At 41.9% G+C, this 24,419-nt stretch overlaps 1 protein-coding gene across 16 annotated transcripts in view; it reads right to left on the minus strand.

Moving 5' to 3' along the window:
* The window catches only part of Ppp1r12b (protein phosphatase 1, regulatory subunit 12B), a 197,918-nt gene that overhangs the window by 145,043 nt on the left and 28,456 nt on the right, over window positions 1-24,419 (minus strand). For 15 of the 16 annotated variants that reach the window (XR_015635213.1, XR_015635215.1, XR_015635217.1 and 12 more), the window contains 2 exon segments: window positions 5,840-5,970; window positions 584-702 (listed from right to left, as the gene is read on the minus strand). Coding sequence is in view for 10 of the 16 variants with exons in the window: in XM_087580776.1 (XP_087436902.1) it covers window positions 584-702; window positions 5,840-5,970 (250 nt within the window). In the remaining 6 variants the exon portion in view is untranslated. 16 annotated transcript variants of the gene reach the window in all.

Genomic DNA, 24,419 nt, shown 5'->3' on the forward strand with positions numbered 1-24,419 from the left:
TCAACATAGGGAGGCAGAGGCAGGAGGATTGTTGCAAGTCTGAGGAGAAGTCCAGGCTACAGGGTGAGCTAAGGCACATGGAGCTATGAAAACACTGCCTCTTAAAACCTCAAACAAACAAAAGAAACTATCAGAATAGTTTCCACAGTTACACTAAAGATCCTTTCAGAGGGCTTAATAAATAACTTCACAGTGCCACCTGCAGGCTTACAGGGAAAGGATACCCCCCAAAGTCACAGGATGGGTTTGGTCACACTGTATTCCAGCCTTTCTTCAGGCAATCTTGAGCCACAGAGATAACATAATGTACACACACAGAAAGGACAGACCACAGTCTTCCTCAGGTTGCTCCTAACTAGAGGACGGGTGTACAACCTTGGAACAGCAAAGACAGGGAAAGCCTGGTCATCCTTGGGCATTTGGCCTACGCTTGTGCGAGTTATTAAGGAGATGCACTGGTAATTGATGACTAGTGCTGTGAAGACAGAATTAACCCTGTCCTGTCACGTGATGATGGAGAGGGCTCATGTTCTGTAAGGGGCAGTGTGAGAAGGGCCTCTGCTGGCCGCTCAGTCCTAATTACCTTGCTTCTTTACTTGTTCCAGAAGAAGATCTTTCATGGCAGGCTCTTCTGCAAGGTCAGAAGGAACTTCCCCTTCACTGTTCACAATACCCACACTGGCTCCATGGCTAATAAAATACCTGCATGGCAAAAATCAACATGGTCTCTGTCAATCTGATATCAAGGCATACTTGGGGTTTTACATGTGGTACAGATGAGATGTTTCGTTATTCATTTATTATTCATTTTACACCCTATAGCCTTTGATATTAAGACCATAGGTTCCTCCATTTCCCAACAAGAACAACGCCAAGATTTCCTACATACCAATTCTTGCACTTCTGGAAATTCAAAGTCTTTCTAAACACTATGGGGAGCAGGGTAGGTGTACAACTCGCAGCTGTAATCCGAGCTCTTGGAAGGCAGAAGCTGGAGGAGCTCAGGATTGAGGCCAGCCTGGCCTGCATGCTGAGTTCAAGACTAACCTATACTACAGTGTGAGAGCTTGTCTTACGGGGTAAAATAGGGAAGACATGCAGTCCTCACCCCCACAACCTCCTAGGATCCAAATGAATTTTCAGAAAGAAATACCATACTTCAAGTATTATAAATAAGAACGCTCAAAAGCAATGTAACAGGATCCCACTAAATATTCACAGTGTCAGGTGGTCTATGTAGTACTGCTGTAGGTGTGAAAGCTGAAGAAAAAAGCAGGTATTAGAATTTGAACAAATTATACTTCCACAAAACAAGCCATTTATATAACTCTGCATTCATAAAGTAAGCTAAATTACTAAAGAAGAAACGTTTAAAACTAAGCAGATTCGGAATCTGCACAGAATGTTGGAGAAGAGCAAGCGATAACCTTAGTGCCTTGCCTCATCTTTTAGTTTTCAGCACTCTCCCTACTCTTTTCCCATCTCCTCCCCACTCTGCACACATATGCACACAGACACAGATCAATCTTAAACAAAAGTATGACTCTACCCTTTAAGAAACAGAGGCTCTGAGTGACATAGTTGGGGAGGACTGCTGACGAGACCAACCATCTGACTTCCATCCCCACATGGTGAAGGGGGACAAGTGGCTCTCTGACTTTTATATGCAAACCATTACACACACATACACACAAATTAAATATTTAAAAAAATTTAAAGAACCAAGGTTAAAATAGGCTAAGTAATTTTCACAGGAAAAAATGTAAGTAAGAAAAAAAGTGATTTTCTCAAAATCACATAACTAATGTATGGCAGAAACTATTAGTCTCAGTCTTTTAAGTCTAAATCAAATTAGTGTTAGGCCAGTTAGAATCCCAATAATTCTAGGAGTACTATCAGATACTCAGAGGTATTTAAAAGAGAAATAAAAACTATGTAAATTTTACTTCAATTTATTCGACAAATCAGTAAACATCAACAATTCAATCAATATTTATTAAGCTACTATGATATTCAAAAAAACACATTTTTAGATGGGTTAGACTTAAAATAAAATCAATATATCTATGCCTAGTGTATTTGAGAGCTCACAAAAGAGGGGAGAAAATCAATAAAATTGAAATTAAAAGTCGAACTTTGCTTTCTCAGTGCCTGGTAATAATAATAGGGCCTCAAAAATGTTGATATATCAACTCTACATATATACAGCCTATGGTGGTTTGAATAAGTGTGGCCCCAGTAGGCTCTTAAGTTTGAGTACTAGGTCATTAGGGAGTAGCATTTGAAAAGATTAGAAGGTGTGGCCTTGAAGGAAGTGTGTCACTGAGAGTGGGCTTTGAGGTTTTAAAAAGCCCATACCAAACTAGAGTCAGTCAGTCTGTGTGTCTGTGTCTGTGTGTCTGTCTCTGTCTGTATGTCTCTCTCTCTGTCTCTGTCTCTCTGTCTCTCTATGTCTCTCTCTCTGTCTCTCTCTCTGTCTCTCTCTCTGCTACCCGAAGATCCAGATGTGGAACACTCAGCTACCAGGCCTGCCTGGATGCTGCCATGCTTCCCACCATGATGATAATGGACTGACCCTCTGAAACTGTAAGCCAGCCCCAAAGAAATATTTTCTTTTATAAGAGCTGTTGTGGTCATGGTATCTCTTCACAGCAATAGAACAGCTCAATGGCATTTCATCCCTCAGAGACTCAGGGAAAGACACCTTACTCAACTCTAAAGCTAATTGCTGCTACTGTATTTTTAAATCTACTGAATGCCAGCATTGTATCTAATTATTCCTTCACTTCTCTATAGCTGATAGTTTTTGTTTTCTGGTTTCTTCCCCTCAAGCCAAGTGAGCATTCAACCATGCATCCTCTACACTGAAAAAAAATCAATATATAAATAGTATATACAAATGAGTACATGATAAATATCGGTTGCACTGAAATATACACTGCAATCAAATGCAATAATTTACCAGTTCCCCAATCCCTTCACATCCAGCTCCACTCCTCGGGATGAGCTATTCCTACAGCTATTCCTACAGGCTCAGAACTGCTGTTAGAGCCATACAAGTCCCTGGAAAGACCAGCTGATCATTGGTAAAGGTATTTTGCTACTGTTTCCTAACACTTATCTATTTCCTTATTCATTCCCTTATTTGTTTATTGGTGTATGTGCACATGAGCATGCTAAAGACCACAAAAGAGGGCCAATGACAACTTCCAGGAATCAGTTCCTTCCCCACCAGGTGAGCTGCAAGGATCAAACCAGGGCACTCAGATTTGGTGGCTGTGCCTGTGCTTGCCGAGCCATTTCACTGGCTCCCTTTGTTGTTCTCTTAAGGAGGGAAAAAACACAAAAGTAAAATATGTTTTCAAAAAACTCAAAATATGTTAGCATTGCAATAAACCATAACTCATGCTAAGTGCCTGGGCCAATTTGCTGCTCCTGAATTAAATACCACTAGGAATAATGCAGCTAATAGTATTCTCCTTGAACCCAAAATGAGGAAAAAATAAACTCTACACACACACACACACACACACACACACACACACACACACACACACACACACACACCCCATCCATACAGAGTAGAAATATGTGGCAATAAAGGATCACCAAGGATCATGAAAGAGAATGGCCGTGGGTCTCCACATAAAGCCACTTTCTCTGTCCTTCATTCCCCTCCCTTGCAGGTCATTGCTGGCAATTATCCTAGAAATAAATTTAAGGTATAAGTTCTTCAAGACACAAACAGATGCCAATGTGGAGAAAGCACACATCTGTGACCCCAGCACTTGGGCTACTGAGGCAGAAGGACTGAAGTTCAAGAGCTGCCTAGTAAATGGAGCCCAAGATCGTCCAGAGCTACACAGTGATATCCTGCCCCTCACTAATTAATTTTTTTAAAAATATTTTTACTATTTTGTATGTTTTGACCCAATGAATGCCCATACACCTCATGTGTGCACAGCCCGTGGAAGCCAGAGAGGGTGCCAGATCCCCTGGACTGTAATAGTAGAGGGCTGTAGAAAGCCATGTGCTACAGATCCAGTTCAGGTCCTATATATGAGCAGCCAGTACTCAACTTCTGAGCCATGGCTCTGTTTCAATCCCCACTTAAATAATCATGTTATTTCTCTGTTATGTTACATTGAAATATTACAAATAAAGAATAAAACAAACTCCTGTCTAATAATAATGTGTGTTACAAGGTAAACCGAGGCATGCTAACTCTAGCTCCATCCACATCGGCAGTGGATTCCAGTGGATCAGTTCACTATGGTCAGACATTTATGCAGAATTTGTGTTGGTCACTAATAAGCTTACTTCAGTCAAGGTAATATTTGATTGAGCAAAGAATTTCTAATTTTAAATTTATTTCCAAAGGAACTATGCTTGTCTTTTAAAATGAGCTAAAGGAACTGCAAAAGGCATTACAATAATTCTCTATATGCAGCTTCCCAGAAAGATAGTACCACATATTATTCTAGTTTTAAGACTCAGCTATGCAAAAAAAAAAAAGGAAGAAGAAGAAGAAGAAGAAGACTCAGCTGGTCCTAGATAAGTGAGAAAGGAAAGAAAGACGGATTAAAAATGACTTGTTGAATATAATGAGATTTTGTGGCTCAATCTCAAACATTCCACCTGAAGGCACATTCAAGTACAAATGAGAAGCTGATAAGCCTTGTTTCTTAAATAAATGTTCTAAGTCCAAAATGGACAAAGAAGTCATCTTAGCACCTATGTACTGGAGCACTGGCATCAGTGAGTATGAATGAGAACCAGAGCTTCTGTATGGGCCTGAAATGCAGGCAGTCTGCGTGGTGAGGAGGTCACAGATCTTTACTGTTAGAGAGCAGGGAGAGGAGTGAGGAACCAGGGAAACTCTACTACTCAGAGATCTTGGCTGTGGCGCCAATCCAGTTACCTACCGTCTAAAGCGACAGCCTCGTCCACCACCTGCACTTGTGCCTCATGTGTCTCTGCTCTGACAGTCCCTGGGTTTAACTTCTCCAACTGAGAACCCCTGGGTCAAAAGGAAACCCAGCCACTTAGAGATACTCCAGGAAACCTAGGGAAATGCAGCTCTCAGACCTCTACACGGCTGTCTGTCCTTTACTTAATAAGGAAAAGAAAAGTGCTAGCCCCAATCATATCATTTAGACAGACTTAACTAATATGCTTCCCGAAAGACCACAGTCTATCCTCATTAGATTGACTTTAGCAATCAAAATTTGCCCTACAAATTTTAAAGATGTTTCAATGCCAATGTTTCTTTCCTAAGTAGAAATAAAATCCTGATCACCCTTCCATATACTATACACCTACTTTGTGCTTCCCATATGCTAGGTGCCATGTGGTCAGAATTCTTCTACCCTGTGCTGGGCAACCTGGTCCCACAGAGGTCAACAGCTACTAATGTATTAACCATAGTCATTCAACCAATGTGGAACACGCTGCCAATCACTGCTTTGCCTTGGTCCCATGTCTTCCAATTTGCCATTTATGGCAGTGATATTTATAAAGTCAAACAAATAAACAAACAAACAAAAAACCAGTTTTATAGAAAACTTAAAAAAAAGTTTACAACTCACAAGCTGTTTAGAAATTAGCCAGACAGCGTACCAGGCTAATGCTGCCTCTGTATAGTCCAGAAATTATGAATTACATGAAAACAGAAGCAAACATTGGCGATAAGAGCTGTGCATTAGATAGGTGTCAGCTGGCTCTTGAGAGTCAATTTCCTACTGTAGTCATTTAGAGAACTTCATAACTCTTTGTGAAATTCAATTTCTGGGAAGCAGAGGAGGAATGTGCATCGAACCCACAACAGACGCTCACTCACTCTGCTATGTTGAGATAACCACAGGAAGCTGCTGCATGCAGGGGTGTCCAGCCCTCGTTGTCTTGCTGGTTTATATTGGCTCTGTTCTCCACCAGAAACTTCACCATGTCCAAATTCTCATCAATACAGGCCTGAAAAGAAAAGCCCATTGATTCATTCAACAAGTATTTACTGAGCCCTCTTATGAACAGACAGTGCTCTGGACAGCGGCAAGTAGATCTGACGCACTAGTCATTTTTCCTAGGAAGCGTCTGAACTATGACATCCAATTTAGAAGCACTATTAGATGTTATTCTCATTATTAATAGGATTAACTATGAAATGATTTCTATAGGATTGTAAATGGGTAAGCTATTGCAGCATTTTGTTATAAAAGGAAAATGTTAGAAATGTTTTCACATGCTTTTCTAAATGGCCTTAAATGATACAGGAAAGTGTATTTGTAGTTGCAGACATACTGTTCTCTGCCTTCATCACAGCAAGTAGGGAAAAACACAAGGTTGTTGTTGTTGTTTAATAAAGGGCTTTAAGTCTTTAAAAAGCTTTAAAAATAATCAAAATAAAATCTGGTTGATCCAGACATGGTGGGACACAACCAGAACTCCAGCATTTGAAAGACTACAGAAGAGCTCAAGGCTGAGCTTGGTTATATAGTGACACTCTATTTCAAAAATAAATTTAAAAAAAAAATCAGGGCTAGTTCCATTTCCAGAACCTATGTAAAGCAGCTGGCATGGTGGCATGTACTTGTAATTTCAGAGCTCTGAGGCAGAGATAGACAGATTCACAGTGCTCATTGGCTGGCCAGCTTCCCCTACTACTAAGCTCCAGGCCAGTGAGACCCCGCCTCAAAACACGAGGATGGACATTACATCAGGTTGTCCTCAGGCTGCTCTAAGGTTGTCCTTAGGCTTCTACACACACACACACACACACACACACACACACACACACACACCACCACCACCACCACCACCACCACACCACAGAGAGAGAGAGAGAGAGAGAGAGAGAGAGAGAGGAGAGGCAGGAGGAAGGAAGAAGAGAAATAAAAAGGCTACTTTAACACAGAATAAAAAGGAAGCTGGCATGACAGTGCACACCTTTAATCCAGCACTGGGGAGAGAGAGGCAGACAAATGTCTTATGAGTTCCAGGCCAGCATGGTCTACATGGGAGAGCTTCAGACCAGCCAGGGATACACAGAGAGACCTTGTCTCAACAATAAAAACAAAAAAGAAAAAAAAAAATAGTTGACAAAGATAATTACTCAGGCTCAGACATTCCCAAATAGGAAAATTCAGGACCTAGAAGGAAATAAGACTACCTCTTAAAAACTTGCCTATGGCCCAGCATAGCGGTTAAATGCCTGCATCCTAGCACTGGGGAAGCTGAAGCAGAACACAGTCACAAGTTTATAGCTCCCTGAGCTATGATGAGGAATTATAAGGTCAAAAACAAGAAAACTTGCCTGTGAATCCCCTCCTTCATGTTTCAAATAAATAGTTAAAACATTAGAATTAGAATTCATTAGCAAAATAAATTTTGTCTTTTCAATAATACTAGAAAATTGATTGTTTTCTCTTTGTGTTGACATTTGCACTAATGATGCCAAAGCCATGGTAGGTAATCTGCTGCTGGGTAAATACACCTTATTTAATCAAGGCAACTGCATCAAGAGACCACTTAACCTAAAACTGACTTTTATGAAGTGATAGAGATTGTTTAGGGGCTGGGGGAATGGCTGAGTGATTAAGATCACTGGCCGTTCTTCCGGAGGATCCAGGTTTGATTCCCAGTACCCACACGGCAGCTAATAATTATTTGTAACTCAAGTTCCAGGGGATCTAATGCCCTCTTCTGGCCTCCTCTGGCACTGCATGCACATGGTCACAGACAAACATACAGACAAAGCATCCCATACACAAAGCATTTAAGAAGATTACTAACAATTAAAACTAAGCCTTTGAAAGGATGTCTTTTTAATACTTCTGTGTGACAAAATGGAAAGCACACTTGAAGTCCTATTGAGGCTCCTGCAATCTGATGGTTGTTTCTAGGAAAAGTACTTGGGTAGGGTTGAAAGATGAATTAGCCACTTTTTCAAAATATATTATTTGTACAGAAAACAGTAACTAACAAAAAAGTATTTGTTATTCAAACATCAAAATAAACAAAGTCTCAAAGAAAATAAAGAATTTTTGTTGCTATAATAAAATTTGACCATGCAAATGAAAAACGAAATTTTGGGAAGCACAGCCACTGTCAAGAGCTCAACAGTTTCCAGATAATCTTCTGATACTTACAGTGGGATATCTACAGCAGTGGTTCCCAGCTTTGTCACGTTTTAATGCAGTACCTCATGTTATAGTGATCCCCAAACATAAAATTGTTTCATTACTACTTCATAACTGTAATTTTGCTACTGCAATGAATTGTAGTGGGAACATCTGAAATGCAGGATATCTGATATGTGACTCCCAAAGGGGCTAAAACCCACAGGTTGAGAACCACTGGTCTACAAGTGTGATCAGTTAGTAAGTATCTTATAATGAAATGTATCTACACTCAGAAGACCTACATAAATCAACGAGCCTGTGTTTTTTCAAATATTAAATACATAGTGTTAGAAAATCAGGCATCAGATTAATTCAAAAATTAAGTTAGATTAATGGGTTTTGCTGTTGTTTTGTTTTGTAGACATGGTCTCACTATGTAGCCCTGGCTGGCCTTGAACTCAGAGAGATCCATCTGCCTCTGATACCGAACTGCTAGGATTAATGCCATATGCCACCACATCCAGATGATTGATGGGTTTTAACGCAACAGAGTAAGACAGTGCATTGATACAATTTCAGTCTCCACTTCCAACTAGCATTTAACAAACTAACAATGTTGGGGATATAGTTCAGTTGGCAGAACTCTGCCCAGCATGTGCAAAGCTTCTCTCTGCAGCTTCTTCAGCATGGTGCACATCTGTAATCCTAGCACTTGAAAGGTAGAGGTAGGAGGTTCAGCATTATCTTTTGCTGCACAGCAAGTTCAAGGATAACTTTAGATACATGAGAACCAGAAAAAAAGGAAAAAGCAAATTACTTCTGCTGCTGGAACTTCTGATAACTATTTAAGAACAGTAACTGTAACTGACACTGAGCAGTCTATTAAAACACCCTTTCTGCTTCCAAGTATATATCTATGTGAGACTCCATTTTCTTTATATACTTCAGTTAAAATGCTATAGCCACTTGAGTGCAGACAGAGAGAGAGAGAGACAGAGACAGAGAGACAGAGACAGAGAGAGAGAGAGAGAGAGAGAGAGAGAGAGAGAGAGAGAGAGAGAGAGAACACAATGGACACAGTTGGGGGAGGTCTGAAGCAAAACAACAATCTCTGAATTACTTCAGAGAGAGTACCCCAACTCTTCAAACCACACTCCATCCCTCTACAAAGTGCATGACACACACTGTTAAAAGATCAGCTTTTGCAGTCAGACAGAACAGGGTTCTGCTGATGCACATAGCCTTGAACTGGGGGACCTAACCAAAGTCTAGTGCACCCATCCAAGGCACTGTGAATCTACCCACCTCGGAGAGTTTGGGAATAGTTCCTGGCGTTGTTTTAAGCCAATACTTTAACAGCCACATGCACCAAATGTATTTAATCCTCACTCACCATGGCTCTCATGGCTCTTACTAGTACTTATGGAAAGAACGTAATTTGATTTAAAATGTCTCAGAACTAGCCAGACATGGGAATTTGTGTATCTAATTTCAGAAGATTCTCTAATTTTCAGAGTACTGTGGATTCTTAGATGCAGGAGTTAGATGACTGAACTAGGAGGAACCATGCTAGTGATGAGCCACAGGACTCTGCAGTGCCTCTGCTCCACCCACCTGCCTTGGTTCCAGGAGGGTATGGCCGGAGGGTGGAAGAGGGAGAGGATGCTCCCTGAGCTCTTCTCCAGTGAATAAGGACTAAATTTAGATGTCCTCTGCCCACTCCATCTGCAGCTGTGCTGCTGACTCATGACTGCAGATGGACCATGAGCGGATTCACCCGTCTGCAAACTCTGCCCATGCCTCTGCCCAGAGCTGTACTGAATTCTCCAGACAGGAGCTCATTCCTTTCCTTGGGAAGAAAGCTAAACAATCTTTGGGTGTTAACCATTATCGCTTCAAGTCAAATCGGTGGCTTAAGTGCATTTCCTCTTAGCTTGTATTCCTAAAGACACACAAAATACTACTTTAAAAAATTGTTTTAAGCTCTGAAATGGAGGTATGTACTTAATTCATAGCCCAAAAGAACTATATTCCAAAAGTTGCTTGATAAATAAAGGGTTTCACAATCACCATATAATAAAGAGGAGCTCTACTGGAAAGCACTCTCGTTTATCAATAATATGGGTACTGTGATCTTTCTACTGTACTTAACACTGCTCTCTAGATCGAAGGCTGAAGTGGCTTGGGTTGACTAAAGCCAGAGTTAATCTGGGAGCCTTACAAAACAAAGTCCTCTGGGTCCCAGAATAGCCTCCAACTGTCAGCACCACTGAGTGCTGGCTTGCAAGGCTGACCTTGCTGTTGTGTCCCAAGAGAACTCTAAGGCTACCTTTTTGCTTGCAGACAACCCTTCACAGAGTCCAGCTCTGGTGCTTATTGAACAAGCTAGGTTCAGTAGAGCCTAACTCCTACATTTGTTTTTATCCTGTGTTTGCCTCATTTTCAATAAATCCTGATGGAAAAGGTACTGTCACTTTTAGGGGTCTGGAGACACCAAAAGACAGTTGCCTCAGACTACACTTGGAACAGAGAGAAAAATTGAAAACCAGGTGCCTGATAAAGACATATCTAGAATGTATAGGGCACATTTAAAACTCAACAAAAGCAATCAAACTTTATGGGGAAAGATTTCAACAGACTTTACTCTGTGTTTAAAAATGGCCAAAAACACATGAGAAAGTACTTAGAATCACCAATCATTATGGAAATGCAAATCAATACTACAGTTGACAGGCTTTAATCCTAGCACTCAGAAAGCAGCCACAGCAGATCTCGAATTTCAGGGCAGCCTGGTCTAAATAGTGTGATCTGAAAGTGAGGCTGCACAGTCAAGAGTCTGTCTCAAAAATACTATAGATAAATTAACAGAAAATAAAGTTTTTTTCCTGGTGTGAAAAAATTAAACCTGTGTCCATTGCATTAGTGTACAATAGTATAGTCTCTACAGAAACAGCATGGTGGTTCCTTAAAACAAAACAAAACTAACAAACACCCTGCAATTACCATTTCTGTCATGTCCAAAAGTAGAGTTTGAATCATAAAAATCAAAAGACTTGAAAGCAGTGTCTCAAGGAGTACAGCCAATGCTCCTGGAAGCATTTGCTCGCCATCCTAAGCTGAAGAAATACAGATAAGACACACAATCCAAGAAGGAATATGGCCCTACCTATACCTTGGATTCAGACATCTGTTTTTCCACAACTAGGAAGAATAATTTTCTGTTGTTAGAAGCCAAGTTTGTGGCAGTATATTACAGAAGCCTTAGGAAACATCAAATTGACACAGATTAGGGAGTCCAAATCGAGAGAGTGCCTTACTCTCAACTTCTTGCTACATTCACGGACAATATCAGCAGTCACTGATTCCCTCTTTTGCAAATGAAAAGTTTCCCCCAAAGATTACACAGCTCTTCAAAATAATCCATTAAATACAATGTTTTCCTTCTTTAAATCAAGCTTAGCTCAAATCGTAAAGCCCTGACAGATCTAACCTAATGGTTCTCCCATAAACAGGGGGAGAGGCTGAGATGGGATATCATGTAGCCAGGCTTCAAATTCACTATGTATGGAGGATGACCTTAAATTCCTGATCCTCCTGCCTCTACCACCCAAGTAGTAGAAATATAGGTTTGTGTGACCACATCCAGATTTTCTGGAGGTATTCTGGATGAACACCAAAACAGAAACTATCCTTATGCTCCTGTAAGATAACTTCGTCATACGCCAAGAAATTATACAGGTTCTGTATTAGTAAGTTTGGAAATCTCCACCATCAGAGATCATACTACAAGAGGCTTTAACATACGGTCCTTAAGACTGACTGATCTGGCACTTCAGTAAGTCCTTCCAAGTACCTGTCTCCCATTCCAAACATCATATAATGTGACTGCTGCTTAACTGAGAACCATTAGAGCAGTCTACACTGTGACAGGTGACTCCAGCTGCCATCAGTCCTGAGTGGAAGACTCAGAACTCCACTGGCAGAGAATGTCTGGCTCTTAGATGGTAAGAACTATATCTGACTATGCACTCACTGGTCAGGCGGGCTCTGGACACAGATCAGTGGCCTTTCAAACACAGATGGCCAAGAGACAGCAGAAGAGAAGAATTTTCCATTAGCCAGACGTAATGGCACATGCCCCCTAACTCAGCAGTCAAGAAGGCTGAGGCAGAAGGATTGACAAGTTCAAGGCCACCCTGGCCACACAGTGAGGCTGAGGCGGCTACAGCTATATAGTGAGATTCTTTCTTAGAACACAAAAAAACAAAATCCCCCATTAACTGTCACATTGAATATGACTTTTGTTCTCAGAAGACTAGCATTTATTTCAAGACTACATGTTTATAAATTAAGACCAGAGAACATCTTCCTTCCCTTACCAACAAACACGATATGCAATATGGCCTAAGAATTAATAATACTTAAATTTCAAAATTATGAGCCTGCAAGACGACTCTGTAGGTAAGATGCTGACCGCCAAACCTGACAATCTGAGTAGAAGGAAAGACCCAACCACCACAAACTGTCTTCTGACCTCCACACTCACACACATGTGCACGCACATGTGAACACTAACACTTTAAAGTTGTTAAATAGAGTTGAAAAGATTAAAATGCCGGCACACTCTTCAAGGCCAGCACTATCCTCACATAGAAGACTCATGCTGTGACTGCCCTGTCTCTACTCTCTGCTCCTGAGAGTCCTAACTTTGAGGAACAATAAAGGAGGCCTATTAGTACTGGTAAAAAGGCCAAGGGTAATTTTTCCCCTTAGAACAATATATATATATATATAACTTTAATTCTTCTTTTTGTTTGTTTTGTGGCACTGGAGGCCAAGTACACACTGGACAGCGGGCCCTAGCACTGCGCTCTATCGTGGACACTTTGTTCTTTGGAGTTGGTCAATGAAATGGTGCTTGATACCAAACCTGACAACCTGAGTCCAATCTCTAGGATTCACGCGTTGGAAGGAAAACCTGACTCCAGCAAACTGTTCTCTGATCTTCACACAAGCACCATAGCACTCATATACAAACACGAATAAATAAATGTAATTTTAAGGTATAATCTAATGACTTATTTAATATTGCATATTCAATTGTAGAACCAACTAAATAAATGTTTTCTATCTACCAATATAGAAGTATCTAAAATTGAGTTCATGGGCCAGGGATAAGATCCCACTTTGCTTATAAATCATGGGTAGTTCTTGATCCCATCTCCCTAAAAATAATTTTAACGCATATTTCTTGTTATTAGTCTAATCCTCCAAATATTTTCTTTGAGTAAAGTAGACAATTAAGTAAAATTGGATTGGTCACTCCGAATTAGACTAAGTATAAAATACAAACTGCAAGGAGCTCACTGAAGTGTTCTCATTACCATTCTATTTATTAGCATGAGTCTGGATTAGAAACCTCCTTCCTATCTTGGCTACCTGTCTTAGCCACAGCCCCCCAAAGGTCTATTCTTCTGCCAATTTGGCTTGTAGAATAAATTGCTGTTCCACGGAGAGGGATTTTTGTATTTAATTCCAGATCACTCTGTGCCCATAAACAAGTGTTTCACAAGCCACAGGAGTACAGCTTGAAAGCCACGGCTCGGGCAAAGATCCGTGGCTTAGGGGAAAAAAGCAGGCAACTCTGCAACCCAAGATGATAAAGCATGGAAGCCACAAAGACATAACAGGAAGTTCAGACTCACCAGTGTGAGTCAATATACACAGTTTTATCCTAAAAGGACCTATTAACAAGAAATCCTTTTCCCAACATATTTTCAATAGTTTTGTACAGCCAAAATTCTGTAATATACTGGTCGATATCACATTCGTGCCCCACATATTCCATATATCCTATACAGTAAAAGATACTAAACAAATAGTTATATAAACCTATGTAGAACACTATGCTAGTTAAATGTTAAAAATAGACTATGGAAAGGGAATTCCTGGACTCAACTCCCAGGCCTATTATTATAGTCCAGTGATCTCTTTAATAAGCTTCTTCACCTGTGAAAATACCATGTCAATAATTGTAAGGACTTTGTGGGGTCCCAATTAGGAAAGAATGCCCACCACATGGAACATGGTCACATGCCATGTAAACAGTTGCCATCATTACTAAACATCTAATAGTGTCCAAGAGTCTGTGAGGTTCATTCTTTTCCACACAAGGAAGCTAACGCATGCGCGTGCACACACACACACACACACACACACACACACGCACGCACACACACACATACACACACACATACACACACACACGCACGCACGCACGCACACATACACACACACATACACACACACGCACGCACGCACACACACACGCACGCACGCACATACACACACATACACACACGCACGCACGCACACACACACGCACGCACGCACGCACGCACACACACATACACACACATACACACACGCACGCACGCACACGCACACACACGCACGCACGCACACACACACACACGCACACACACACACGCACGCACGCACACGCACACGCACACGCACGCATACACACACACACACACGCACGCACGCACGCACACGCACACCCATATTACAGCAACAAGTGTAAATATACCATGAACTCTCCATGAGTTCCAAATAGACCCCATTCAAGCTTCACTAGTAATAGAAATAAATGAATGTCTGGCTACAGATGCAAGTCTACAGACACTGGCTCACATGACCAAAGAGAAGGCTAAGGATTTGCCAGTATCAGAGGTCTCATACATGAAGTGCTTTTCCACTTAGTCATGTAGCAACCATTTACAGACACATCCTACATTATTCCAGACAGTCCTTTGGAGGACATGGAGGGTGGAAATGAGTAAGGTTTTGCTATTTTGTGCAGGTAAGAGAAAAGACAGTGGTCAGATCCACTGGGACTCGTGCTGTAATATAAAATGATCAATAAGAACAAACCCTATAGTATGCTGTAAGAAGTTACTAATGGGTGGGGTGGGATATGACGGACCATGCCAGAAGATATGACTTATATGTTATGAAGCAGGATTTAACCAACTAGACAAGCAAAGATAACGACAATTTGCAAGAATAACACACACAAAGGTCTGCAGAACAGAGAAAAGTGCCAGTTATTTGGAACAATAAGAAGTTGGAATACTTGAACGCAAATGGAATAGGGACACATATGGAGATCTAAGTAAGGGTTCATTTGGCAGACTGAAAAATTTGCACATGACTCTACAGGCTAATAGGAAAGCAGTGGACCCTGGACACTGGTGGCTACCAAGGCTCTCGGGTTCTAACTGTGGTAAAGAGATTTACCTCCCTCCTTCCAGCAAGGGAGAGAAAGAGTGACCCTGCCAGAATTACACCAGAAAGTCTGATGGTAGTGGGAATACAAATTGAATTCTGCCAGGAAAAGCTCATTGTAAAGCCACCACTCAGGCCACGAATGCAGGCTACCTAGGATGAGCTACTGAAATAAGGGACTGGTAAAGGAGATGCGTGGGCTGAGAGGACGGACCTGAGAGGCCTTCCTAGCATAGAACGATCACAGCGGAGGTGAGAGAGAGCAGCACTGAGATTGTTAAAGCTTGGGGCTGGAGTTAACTGTGACGTCACTGAGTGGAGACAGTACATAAGGAAGTCTTAGAGGCTACTTCTGTTTCAGAGTCCCCTCTAGTGCTAGTTTCTTGAAGCTGAACTACATTAGGGAACTCTATCTGTGGAGCAAAATAGCATGTGCTGCTACCCTTTCCAGGTTAAATAATTCTAAAGTGAGCCTAGAGACACGGGTGCCAAGCCATCCAGCCTCACAGCTGTTCCCTGACCCACAGCAAAGTCCTGGGTGGGTCATGTCATAAATACTGTGACATGCCCTGGCAAGGAGCATTATTGTAGAGCAGCCACGACAGGGGAACTGAGGTTACGGGTAGAGGCTCTCGGCTAGGCTGAAATCTCTTTAAAGCCACAGGTTAATAATGACAGTGGTAATTTTACAAGAGGATGTCCCAATTTCTCCTCTTGACTTGAAATCTTAGGAATATAGACTGGTTGGCAAACCAAAATTGTTTTAGATGCATAGGATATTTTAAAAACAGAGGTTCTCTTGCTTTTGTTGCTCAAGCAGGGTCTTAGCAGAGAGACCAAGCCGGCCTCAACCTTGTGGAAACCCTGCTGCTGCAGCATGCTAAAATTCAGCTATGTGTCACCAGTCCTCGCTAGAACGATACTGTTTGCTTTATTTTTCAAGATGGAGTTTCTCTGTGTAGCCCTGGTGGTCCTGGAACTTACTCTGTAGACCAGGCTAGCCTTGAATTCAGAGCTCTACCTGCCTCTGTCTTTAGAGTACTAGAATTAAAGGTGTGCCCCACCACAGCTGCTTAAAAAGTCTTAGTACATTTTTCCCATATCTGAAATCTAGACATGGTAAAATATGCCCATTACTCCAGCACGTGGGTAGCTGAGACAGAAGGACCCTAAATTCTAGGTCTGACTGCCATAGTTACATTCTGTCAGAAGGTGAGATTGGGAGGAGAAGATGGAGAGAGGAAATCCAAATTGGGCAAATGCCTATAATCTTAGCACTTGTGAGGCTGAGGATGACCTTGCCTCAAAAAAGACCCAAGAATGGGCCAGTGATTTGGCTCAGTAGTGAGGGGACTCACTCATAAGCCTGAACCTAAGTTTAATAATCTTTCAATTTGTCTTCTAACTTCTATAGACAGACAGACAGAAACACACACACACACACACACACACACACACACACACACACACACGCACGCACACACACACACTTGTTTAATTAATGTAATAAATCCAGATTTTGATAATAAAAAGCAAAAGGAAGAAGATGTTTAGTGGATGAAGTGCTGGCTTTTGTAAGCATGAACACCTGGATTTGGGTCCTCACCAACACTCAAAAGCAAGGTCTGGTAGCTTGAGTCTGTACTACAAGCACTGGGGAGAGAGTGGGAACAGAGACAGACAGATGCCAGGGGCTTGCTGGCCAGCCACCAGTCTAGCTGAAACAGCAGACTACGGGTTTATTGAAAAACCATGGCTCCAAAGGCAAAGTGGACAGGAATAAAGGAAGACACCATTTTAGTTCCCATGAGTACATACAGAAGTGAGCATCTCACACACACACACACACACACACACACACACACACACACACACACACACAACATTTGCACAATGATGATGATGGCAACTACAACTACAACAAAAGAAAACAAAATCTATATTCAAAACTCCTTTTTAGCCAGGGGTGGTGGTGCAGGCCTACTCGGGAGACAGAGGCAGGCAGATCTCTGTGAGTCTGTCAGCCTGGTCTACAGAGTGAATTCCAGACAGACAGGGCTACACAGAGAATCCTTGTCTATAAAAACCAAAACCAACCAACCAATCAAACAAACAAACAAACAAACAAACAAAAACTCTTTTTTAAAACTCTGGGCTAAAGAGCTCAGCAGTTTAAGAGCTGCTCTTCCAGAGGACCGGATTCAATTCTAGCACCCAGAGGGCAGCTCACAACCATCTCTAACTCCAGTTCCAGAGGACCCAACTCCCTGTTCTGACTTCGAGGATATGCATGTATGTGGTACACATAAACATACATGCAGGCAAAACATCCATACACATAAAAATAAAAACCAACCTTTCTATAGAAGTTATGTAATGTGCATCAGTACTGGACTCAGACCCACAACTAGCAGGAGTTAATAAAGCTGCTTCTTTGAGCCTAGCACCAGGACACAAGCATTCCCTCCATCCCCCACTCCAGCCTGCATTAGTAATTCACACTACCCACACTACCCATTGGGAATTTTCCCCAAACACAGTGAAGTGGAAAGAATTTCACAATAAACGTCCACAAACTAAATAAGTTCACTGTCAATTCTCCATCACACTTGCTTTAACCTAATCAATCCCCTTATCCACGCAACAGTTCAAACATAATTTCCTCAAATACTTCACTACACACACCAACACTACATTTCAGTATTTGTTTTCAGTATCATTTTTCTTTTTAGATAAAATTTGCATACTGGAACTGTATTTGAAAACTGAAAGTCTAGTAGTGTCTGTATTGACTGAGTTTTAACAAGTGTCCACACTGGCTCAGGTCACCCCTGCAGGTGTCTGAGCTGACCCTCTGAGGCTTCTGACCCTTTGCACAAAACAAAGTTGTTTCTGTACTACTCTAAACTAAGCATTGTCCACAACCAAGGAAATGTTGACTATGAACTTTTTAAAACTGCAGTTGACTTCCCTTAATACAGCATCTTATTCGTGAGGGGTCCTAATAGCATAAACCTTGGGGTTGGGGATTTAGCTCAGTGGTAGAGCGCTTGCCTAGGAAGCGCAAGGCCCTGGGTTCGGTCCCCAGCTCCGAAAAAAAGAACAACAACAAAAAAAAAAAAACCTGCATATAACCAAGTTTACACCTGGTAATACACATTCACCTCTGCAAGTGAAAAGGAAGACATTTATGGGAAGACTTTAGAAATGTAAACAATTTGTTTGGCACCAAGCTCAACTTTGCATGCCCTGGGATGGTTAATACAAGGTGATCAGTAACACAAACATCCCTTGAATTCATACACAAAAGAGCTAGATTCCACTTTCCCTGAACAGCTTGGTGCTAAACTCACAAGGGAAGCTTCTGGAATCTAACTAGAAAACACATTCACTTCCAAGCTCAGGAATAAGAAAATAGTTCCAAGAACAGAACAATGAGGAGGAACCCAATAGCATAATACAGAGAGGCAGGCAGGAACCTGAAAAGGGTTCAACAACTGTTTTAAGGTAAAGACTTTCTGAACAGCCAGGCAGTGCCGCAGCATCCCTTTAAGGGAATGAAATGAGAAATGTCCCCGACTCCTTTGCTGGGAAGTGCTTACTTATCTGCAATCCAATCCAAGCCTCCTGGAACATGTCACCGGCAGTGGGCTCTGAGTTAGGTAGAGCTTGCCAGTACTGAATTTCAGACGCTGTTGCAGAGGTGACAATGGCTAGGGAGAGATCGTGTGTTGCCTTGCTCCTTCAGTCTCATTTATGGAGTGGCCTGGAGTGCAAGCTCTGAGCAACTGTCTATCTAGGACAGAGGTAGAGGGCAAATCTTAGAACGGAGTGGAGACTGCAAGGTACTACACAGGCAGAAGGATCTGACTTTAACATGTCATGGCCCATCCCAACTAGATATCCTGGCTGTAAGATAAAACCAAATGTAACTTCCCTTATTTCAGGGTTATGCAGAGTCACAGAAGGCGAACATAAAGACAAAATTCTAGGATAGTTAGTGCAAGGGGCATACAGTTTAGGATCAGAACATTTGCCTGGAATGCTTGGGGCCTTGTATTTAATTTGTAACACCACAAAGAAAAAGGAAGGGAGGGAGGGAAGGAAATACTTGCATATTAATTCAACTATTACAGTTAATGTTTGATCACTGTGTTGATAATAACAAATGTAGGCAGGTGTGATGGCTCAAGCCTGTGATACCAGCAATCGGGAGGTGGTGGCAGGAGGATGACTGCCATTAGTTTAAGGCCAGCCTGGATAACACAGCAAGACCCTGTCTCAAAAGACCAATAACAACATTTTTTATTTTCTTATTTTAAAAGTTCAAGGTTTATAAACGTCCTATTGAAAGAGGCAAATAGAAAGTACTTTGGGCTTTTGGAGGTCACGGGCACTCACAAACACTAAACCCAATCACTGTGATATAAAAGCAGCTATATACAATGTTCCAATAAAGTTTCCTAATCAAAATTTGAAATTCATGCATCTTTTACATATAATTTTTAAAAAACTTTCCCAATTCTCTAAGCTTATTTTAAAAATTAGCTTATAGGAGTACACCATAGGACAAGAACAACCCCCCACAAAACAACAACTAAACAGGTAGTAGGGAGTGTTTGGCCTGTATGCAGGGTGTTCCTGGCCCCTGATTTCCAACTTTGGCCAGAAATTTTGAATTAAAATGGCAGCTGTAAAACTTAAGAGAAATAATATCTAGTCTAACTTGTTAAACTTCTTCCTATATCAGTTATCTCATTGTGAAGATGGAAATAAAAATAATTACTTTCTCTCTTAGAAGGATGAGCACTGCGTGACCTAACATGGCAGGGAGCTGGAGCACTGAGAACACAACTTAGCTGCCCCTGAAGACGGCTGTTGGTGCTCCTGAACCACTTCCTCATGATGCTAGCACTTCTCCTCCAATGCCTCAGTACACACGTGTGTCCTCTTCTCTGCCTGTATCAGAGCTTCTGCACGGCTCTGAGACTTAGCCTCAATGTCACCTTTTCTAAGGAGCCTGCCTTAGCTGCTCTTCCCGTCCTTGCAAGAAGGAACCATTGTCTCCTGAGTTTTCAGTCACCGATGGCAGCCCACTGGCTTTGATGTCAGTTGCCTTTGACAGACGCCTTCCTATAGACTCTAGTGTATTATATTCCTGTGCCTAGCACATGCTCTCTGAAGAGCGTCACTAACAGTACAGAAGGTAACCCAGTACAATAATAACTAGAATAGAAACTGCCTTACTTATGTGACAAATAGGAGTAAAATTAAATATGAAATAACATCAGAACAATTCTCAATAAAATAAATCATGCTGGCACATCCAAGGTTTATCCTGATGCTGTTATTAGTTGGTAGCAAACATCTACACATTGATAATTACAATACTAACATTTAGCACTTCAAAAGCCTATCTCCAATCTAAGTACACACACACACACACACACACACACACACACACACACGTCTGAGTACAGCAGTGGAAGAAAGAGACTAACTAATGAAATCTGAAAAAGCAGTACGTCACCAGAAGTGGAGCCCTGCTCTTGAACTTGTCAGGGAATAGTCAATAGACAAAGACTTGCTTTCTGCCCTAGTCAGGATCCTAATTAAAGGATTACTTGGGTGACCTCTTGCCGTTGTTACCAGGCCAGGGTGTTCTGCCCTCTGCTTATAGCATGCCTGGTATGTCATGCTCCCATGCTCACAATCCTGTGCCACAATCTAACACAAGGTCCCTGCGTCGACTAAACACTAACAAGCCCTCCCATACTGTCTCCTAAAATCCCAAGGCTCTTTTAAAGGGGGAAGCTAAACAGTGAACCTTTCCGAAGGGCAAGCTACTGTCATCAAAACCAGTCAAATGCATGGCTATATGGACCCCAGTGAAGACTCAGGTTCCTGCCCACAAGCTAACGCCAACCGGGCAGTGAGGATATGCAATGGGCTTGGATTTCCTCAGTTGTCTAAGTTACTGTCAGTTTGTAAATTCTATACCGGCGGCTGTGGAAATAACATCAGAATTGGTTTGTTCTTAGCTTTCTATTTGGATTGTTGTTGAAGTGGTGTTGGTAGTGACGGACTTAAGATGCCCTGGCTGAGAACGAGCAGTTTCTCCAGAAGTCCCTTTCTGTTTCAGGGCTCACGATCACACACAGAAGCTGTTTCTGTCAGAGCAGGACGCTGCTATCAGCACCACCTTCAGTACTGCTTTCATTGCCAGGAAATGGCTTCTTATATAGTGTATGAACTGGAAGCTCATAATTGCTAACTCATAAAATAGCAATTTTTAGGCACTGTATTTCAACATTTTAAGTCCAATAATATGCTTCTATAGGATTGAACTTTGTTGTACTTTAGAGATTAATTTCCATGAATCATAAATTAGGGCTGGAGAGTGACTCTGTGGTTAAGAGCACTGACTGCTCTTCCAGAAGTTTTGAGTTCAATTCCCAGCAACCACATAGTGGCTCACAACCATCTGATGGGACCTGATGCCCTCTTCTGGTGTGTCTATAGAGAGCAACAGTGCACTCACATAAAATAAACAAATATATATATATGTATATATATAAAACAAATATATCAGTAAATTATAATGCCACCTTTTTTCTAAAAACAAATATCAAACTTTAAATATACAAAAACGAATCTTTCCGAAAGTACTCTATGACAGGGACAAGTTGGTAAGTGATGATAATAAAAGTGAGGCAGCAGAGGCAGGTGGATCTCCAAGTTTGAGGCCAGCCTGATCTACAGAGTGAGTTCCAGGACAACCAGGGCTACACAGAGAAACCCTGTCTCATAAAACAAAACAAGTGTGAGCAGGAACTGAAGAGATAGCCTAGCAGTAAAGACCACTGTGTCCTGCCAGAGGATGAAATGAAGGGCTGTGCTGTGAAATGGTGAGTGCACCCCTTTCCCTGTGCAGCTTTCTGTAGGGCATTTATCATAACAACAAAAAGGAAAGGAGCACCCGGCAGAGAAAGGAAAGAGAAGGAATCCAGAGTGGTTTGGAGGTAGAAAACTAAAGGAATGTCTGCAGTCCCAGCACTAGGGTGGCAGAGGCACCAGATAATGCCAAAGTCAGCACCAGCCTGACCCAAACGCTAGTCCAGGCTGTGGACTGTGGAGTGAGACACGAACATCTTATAGTATCAGAGGGAGTGGTGGGATGATAATAATGTTTACTGTCTATTAAGTACTTACTATGGGTTGAACAGTGTCCATACTTTCTACTCATTTAATCCTCTGAGTAAGCTTAGCAGACGGCTCTAACTTTTTTTTTTTTGGTTCTCTTTTTTTTCGGAGCTGGGGACCGAACCCAGGGCCTTGCGCTTCCTAGGCAAGCGCTCTAACCACTGAGCTAAATCCCCAACCCGGCTCTAACTTTTTAAAATCATATGGATAAAAATGAAGAAACAAACACTCAAATCTAGTAACTCTGGCTCAAAGCCTATATTCTGAGCTATACTTAATGTAGCACCCTGAGATCATAAAGACATTAACAAACCTAATGTTTGTGTAGAAGCTTTTTTTCCTTTCTTCTTTTTTTAATTTGATTTTTTATTTATATTTCAAATGTTATTCCCTTTCCCAGTTTCCCGTCCATAAGCCCCCTATCCCATCCCCCATCCCCCTTCTTCTTCCCCCTCCCCAACCACACCCCCTTCCTGCCCTGACATTCCCCTACACTGGGGGTGGGGGTCCAGTCTCGGCAGAACCAAAGGCTTCTCCTCCCATTAGTGCCCAACAAGGCCATCCTCTGCTACATATGCAGCTGGAGCCATGGGTCTGTTCTTATATACTCTTTGGGTAGTGGTTTAGTCCCTGGGTGCTCTGGTTGGTTGGTATGTGTAGAAGCTTTTGTGTGCGTGAGTGTGTGTGCTGTAATAAGAGACAAAAACTAGGTCAGAGTAGGCTGTGAGAAGAGAAGCAGTCAGAGGTGAGAAAAGGGAAAGGTTTGGCTGAAGGTTGAGGTATACACACAGTATGAAATGATCCTTTCAGAGACACACTGTAGGGTTTGAAACAATGTCCTCCTCAGACACTGCATACATGTGGTGCATAAGCATACATACAGGTAAAGCACCCATACACACAAAAGAAATATTTTTGAAAAATTAAAATCTAACAGGATGGTTTGTCTTCACCACCTCACTGAATGGTCTCAGAAGTTCAAGGACCATTCTGGTTCTCAGGCAAGGCATCAAAGACAGCATGGCAGGAACTCTGAAGACAGGAAGATATGGCCCAATTGGCAGGAGTAGGGTCTCTTCTGACACCTCTCTAAGGAGCAACCAGGCTGATTCCCAGGTATAAGGCTGGGAAGTAGTGAGGAGCAGGATGTGTGGCTACCAATACCCACTTCTTTGATACAAACCTACTTCCCCAGGTGAGAAACCCTGTCACCTGCAAGGCTGTTAGCTTGAGGTTCACAATATCTGAGGAGGGTGTATACAGGGATTTGAGCCACAAGGGTTCTGCCCTCAGCATCATTAATACCATCTCATAGAACTGACTTCTAGTCTTCATGGGACTGGATAATTAGGGCTAGAGAAGTTTGGTTTGGTTTGGTTTGGTTTTTAGAGCAAGGTTATCTTTTTTGTTTTATCCCTTCTACAAACCACTTGCCTTTCTGTTTCTACCATGAGTTGATGAAATCCAAGATCCTCACTAAAGCCCAGGAGATTCCATTGCTGTGAAGAGATACTATGACCAAGGCAACTCATAAAGGCAAACATTTAATTGGCTGACTTGCAGTTTCAGAGGTTCAGTCCATTACCATCATGGTGGGAAGCATGGCATCATGCAGGCAGACATGGCACTAGAGGAGCCAAGAGCTCTACACCTTGATACACAGCAGCCAAAAGGAGCCTAGACTTGTTAGATTAACACTACGTTCTGCCACGTGACTTGTTAGTTACCTCTCCTTCCTCTTGTCCTGGCACCAGCTTCTTCATCCATGGCTGGCGACTGGCTCTTTCTTTCCCAGAATTCCTCTCTGCC

Source organism: Rattus norvegicus, chromosome 13, assembly GCF_021556685.1.
Source record: "Rattus norvegicus strain SHRSP/BbbUtx chromosome 13, alternate assembly SHRSP_T2T, whole genome shotgun sequence".
Taxonomy (NCBI): domain Eukaryota; kingdom Metazoa; phylum Chordata; class Mammalia; order Rodentia; family Muridae; genus Rattus; species Rattus norvegicus.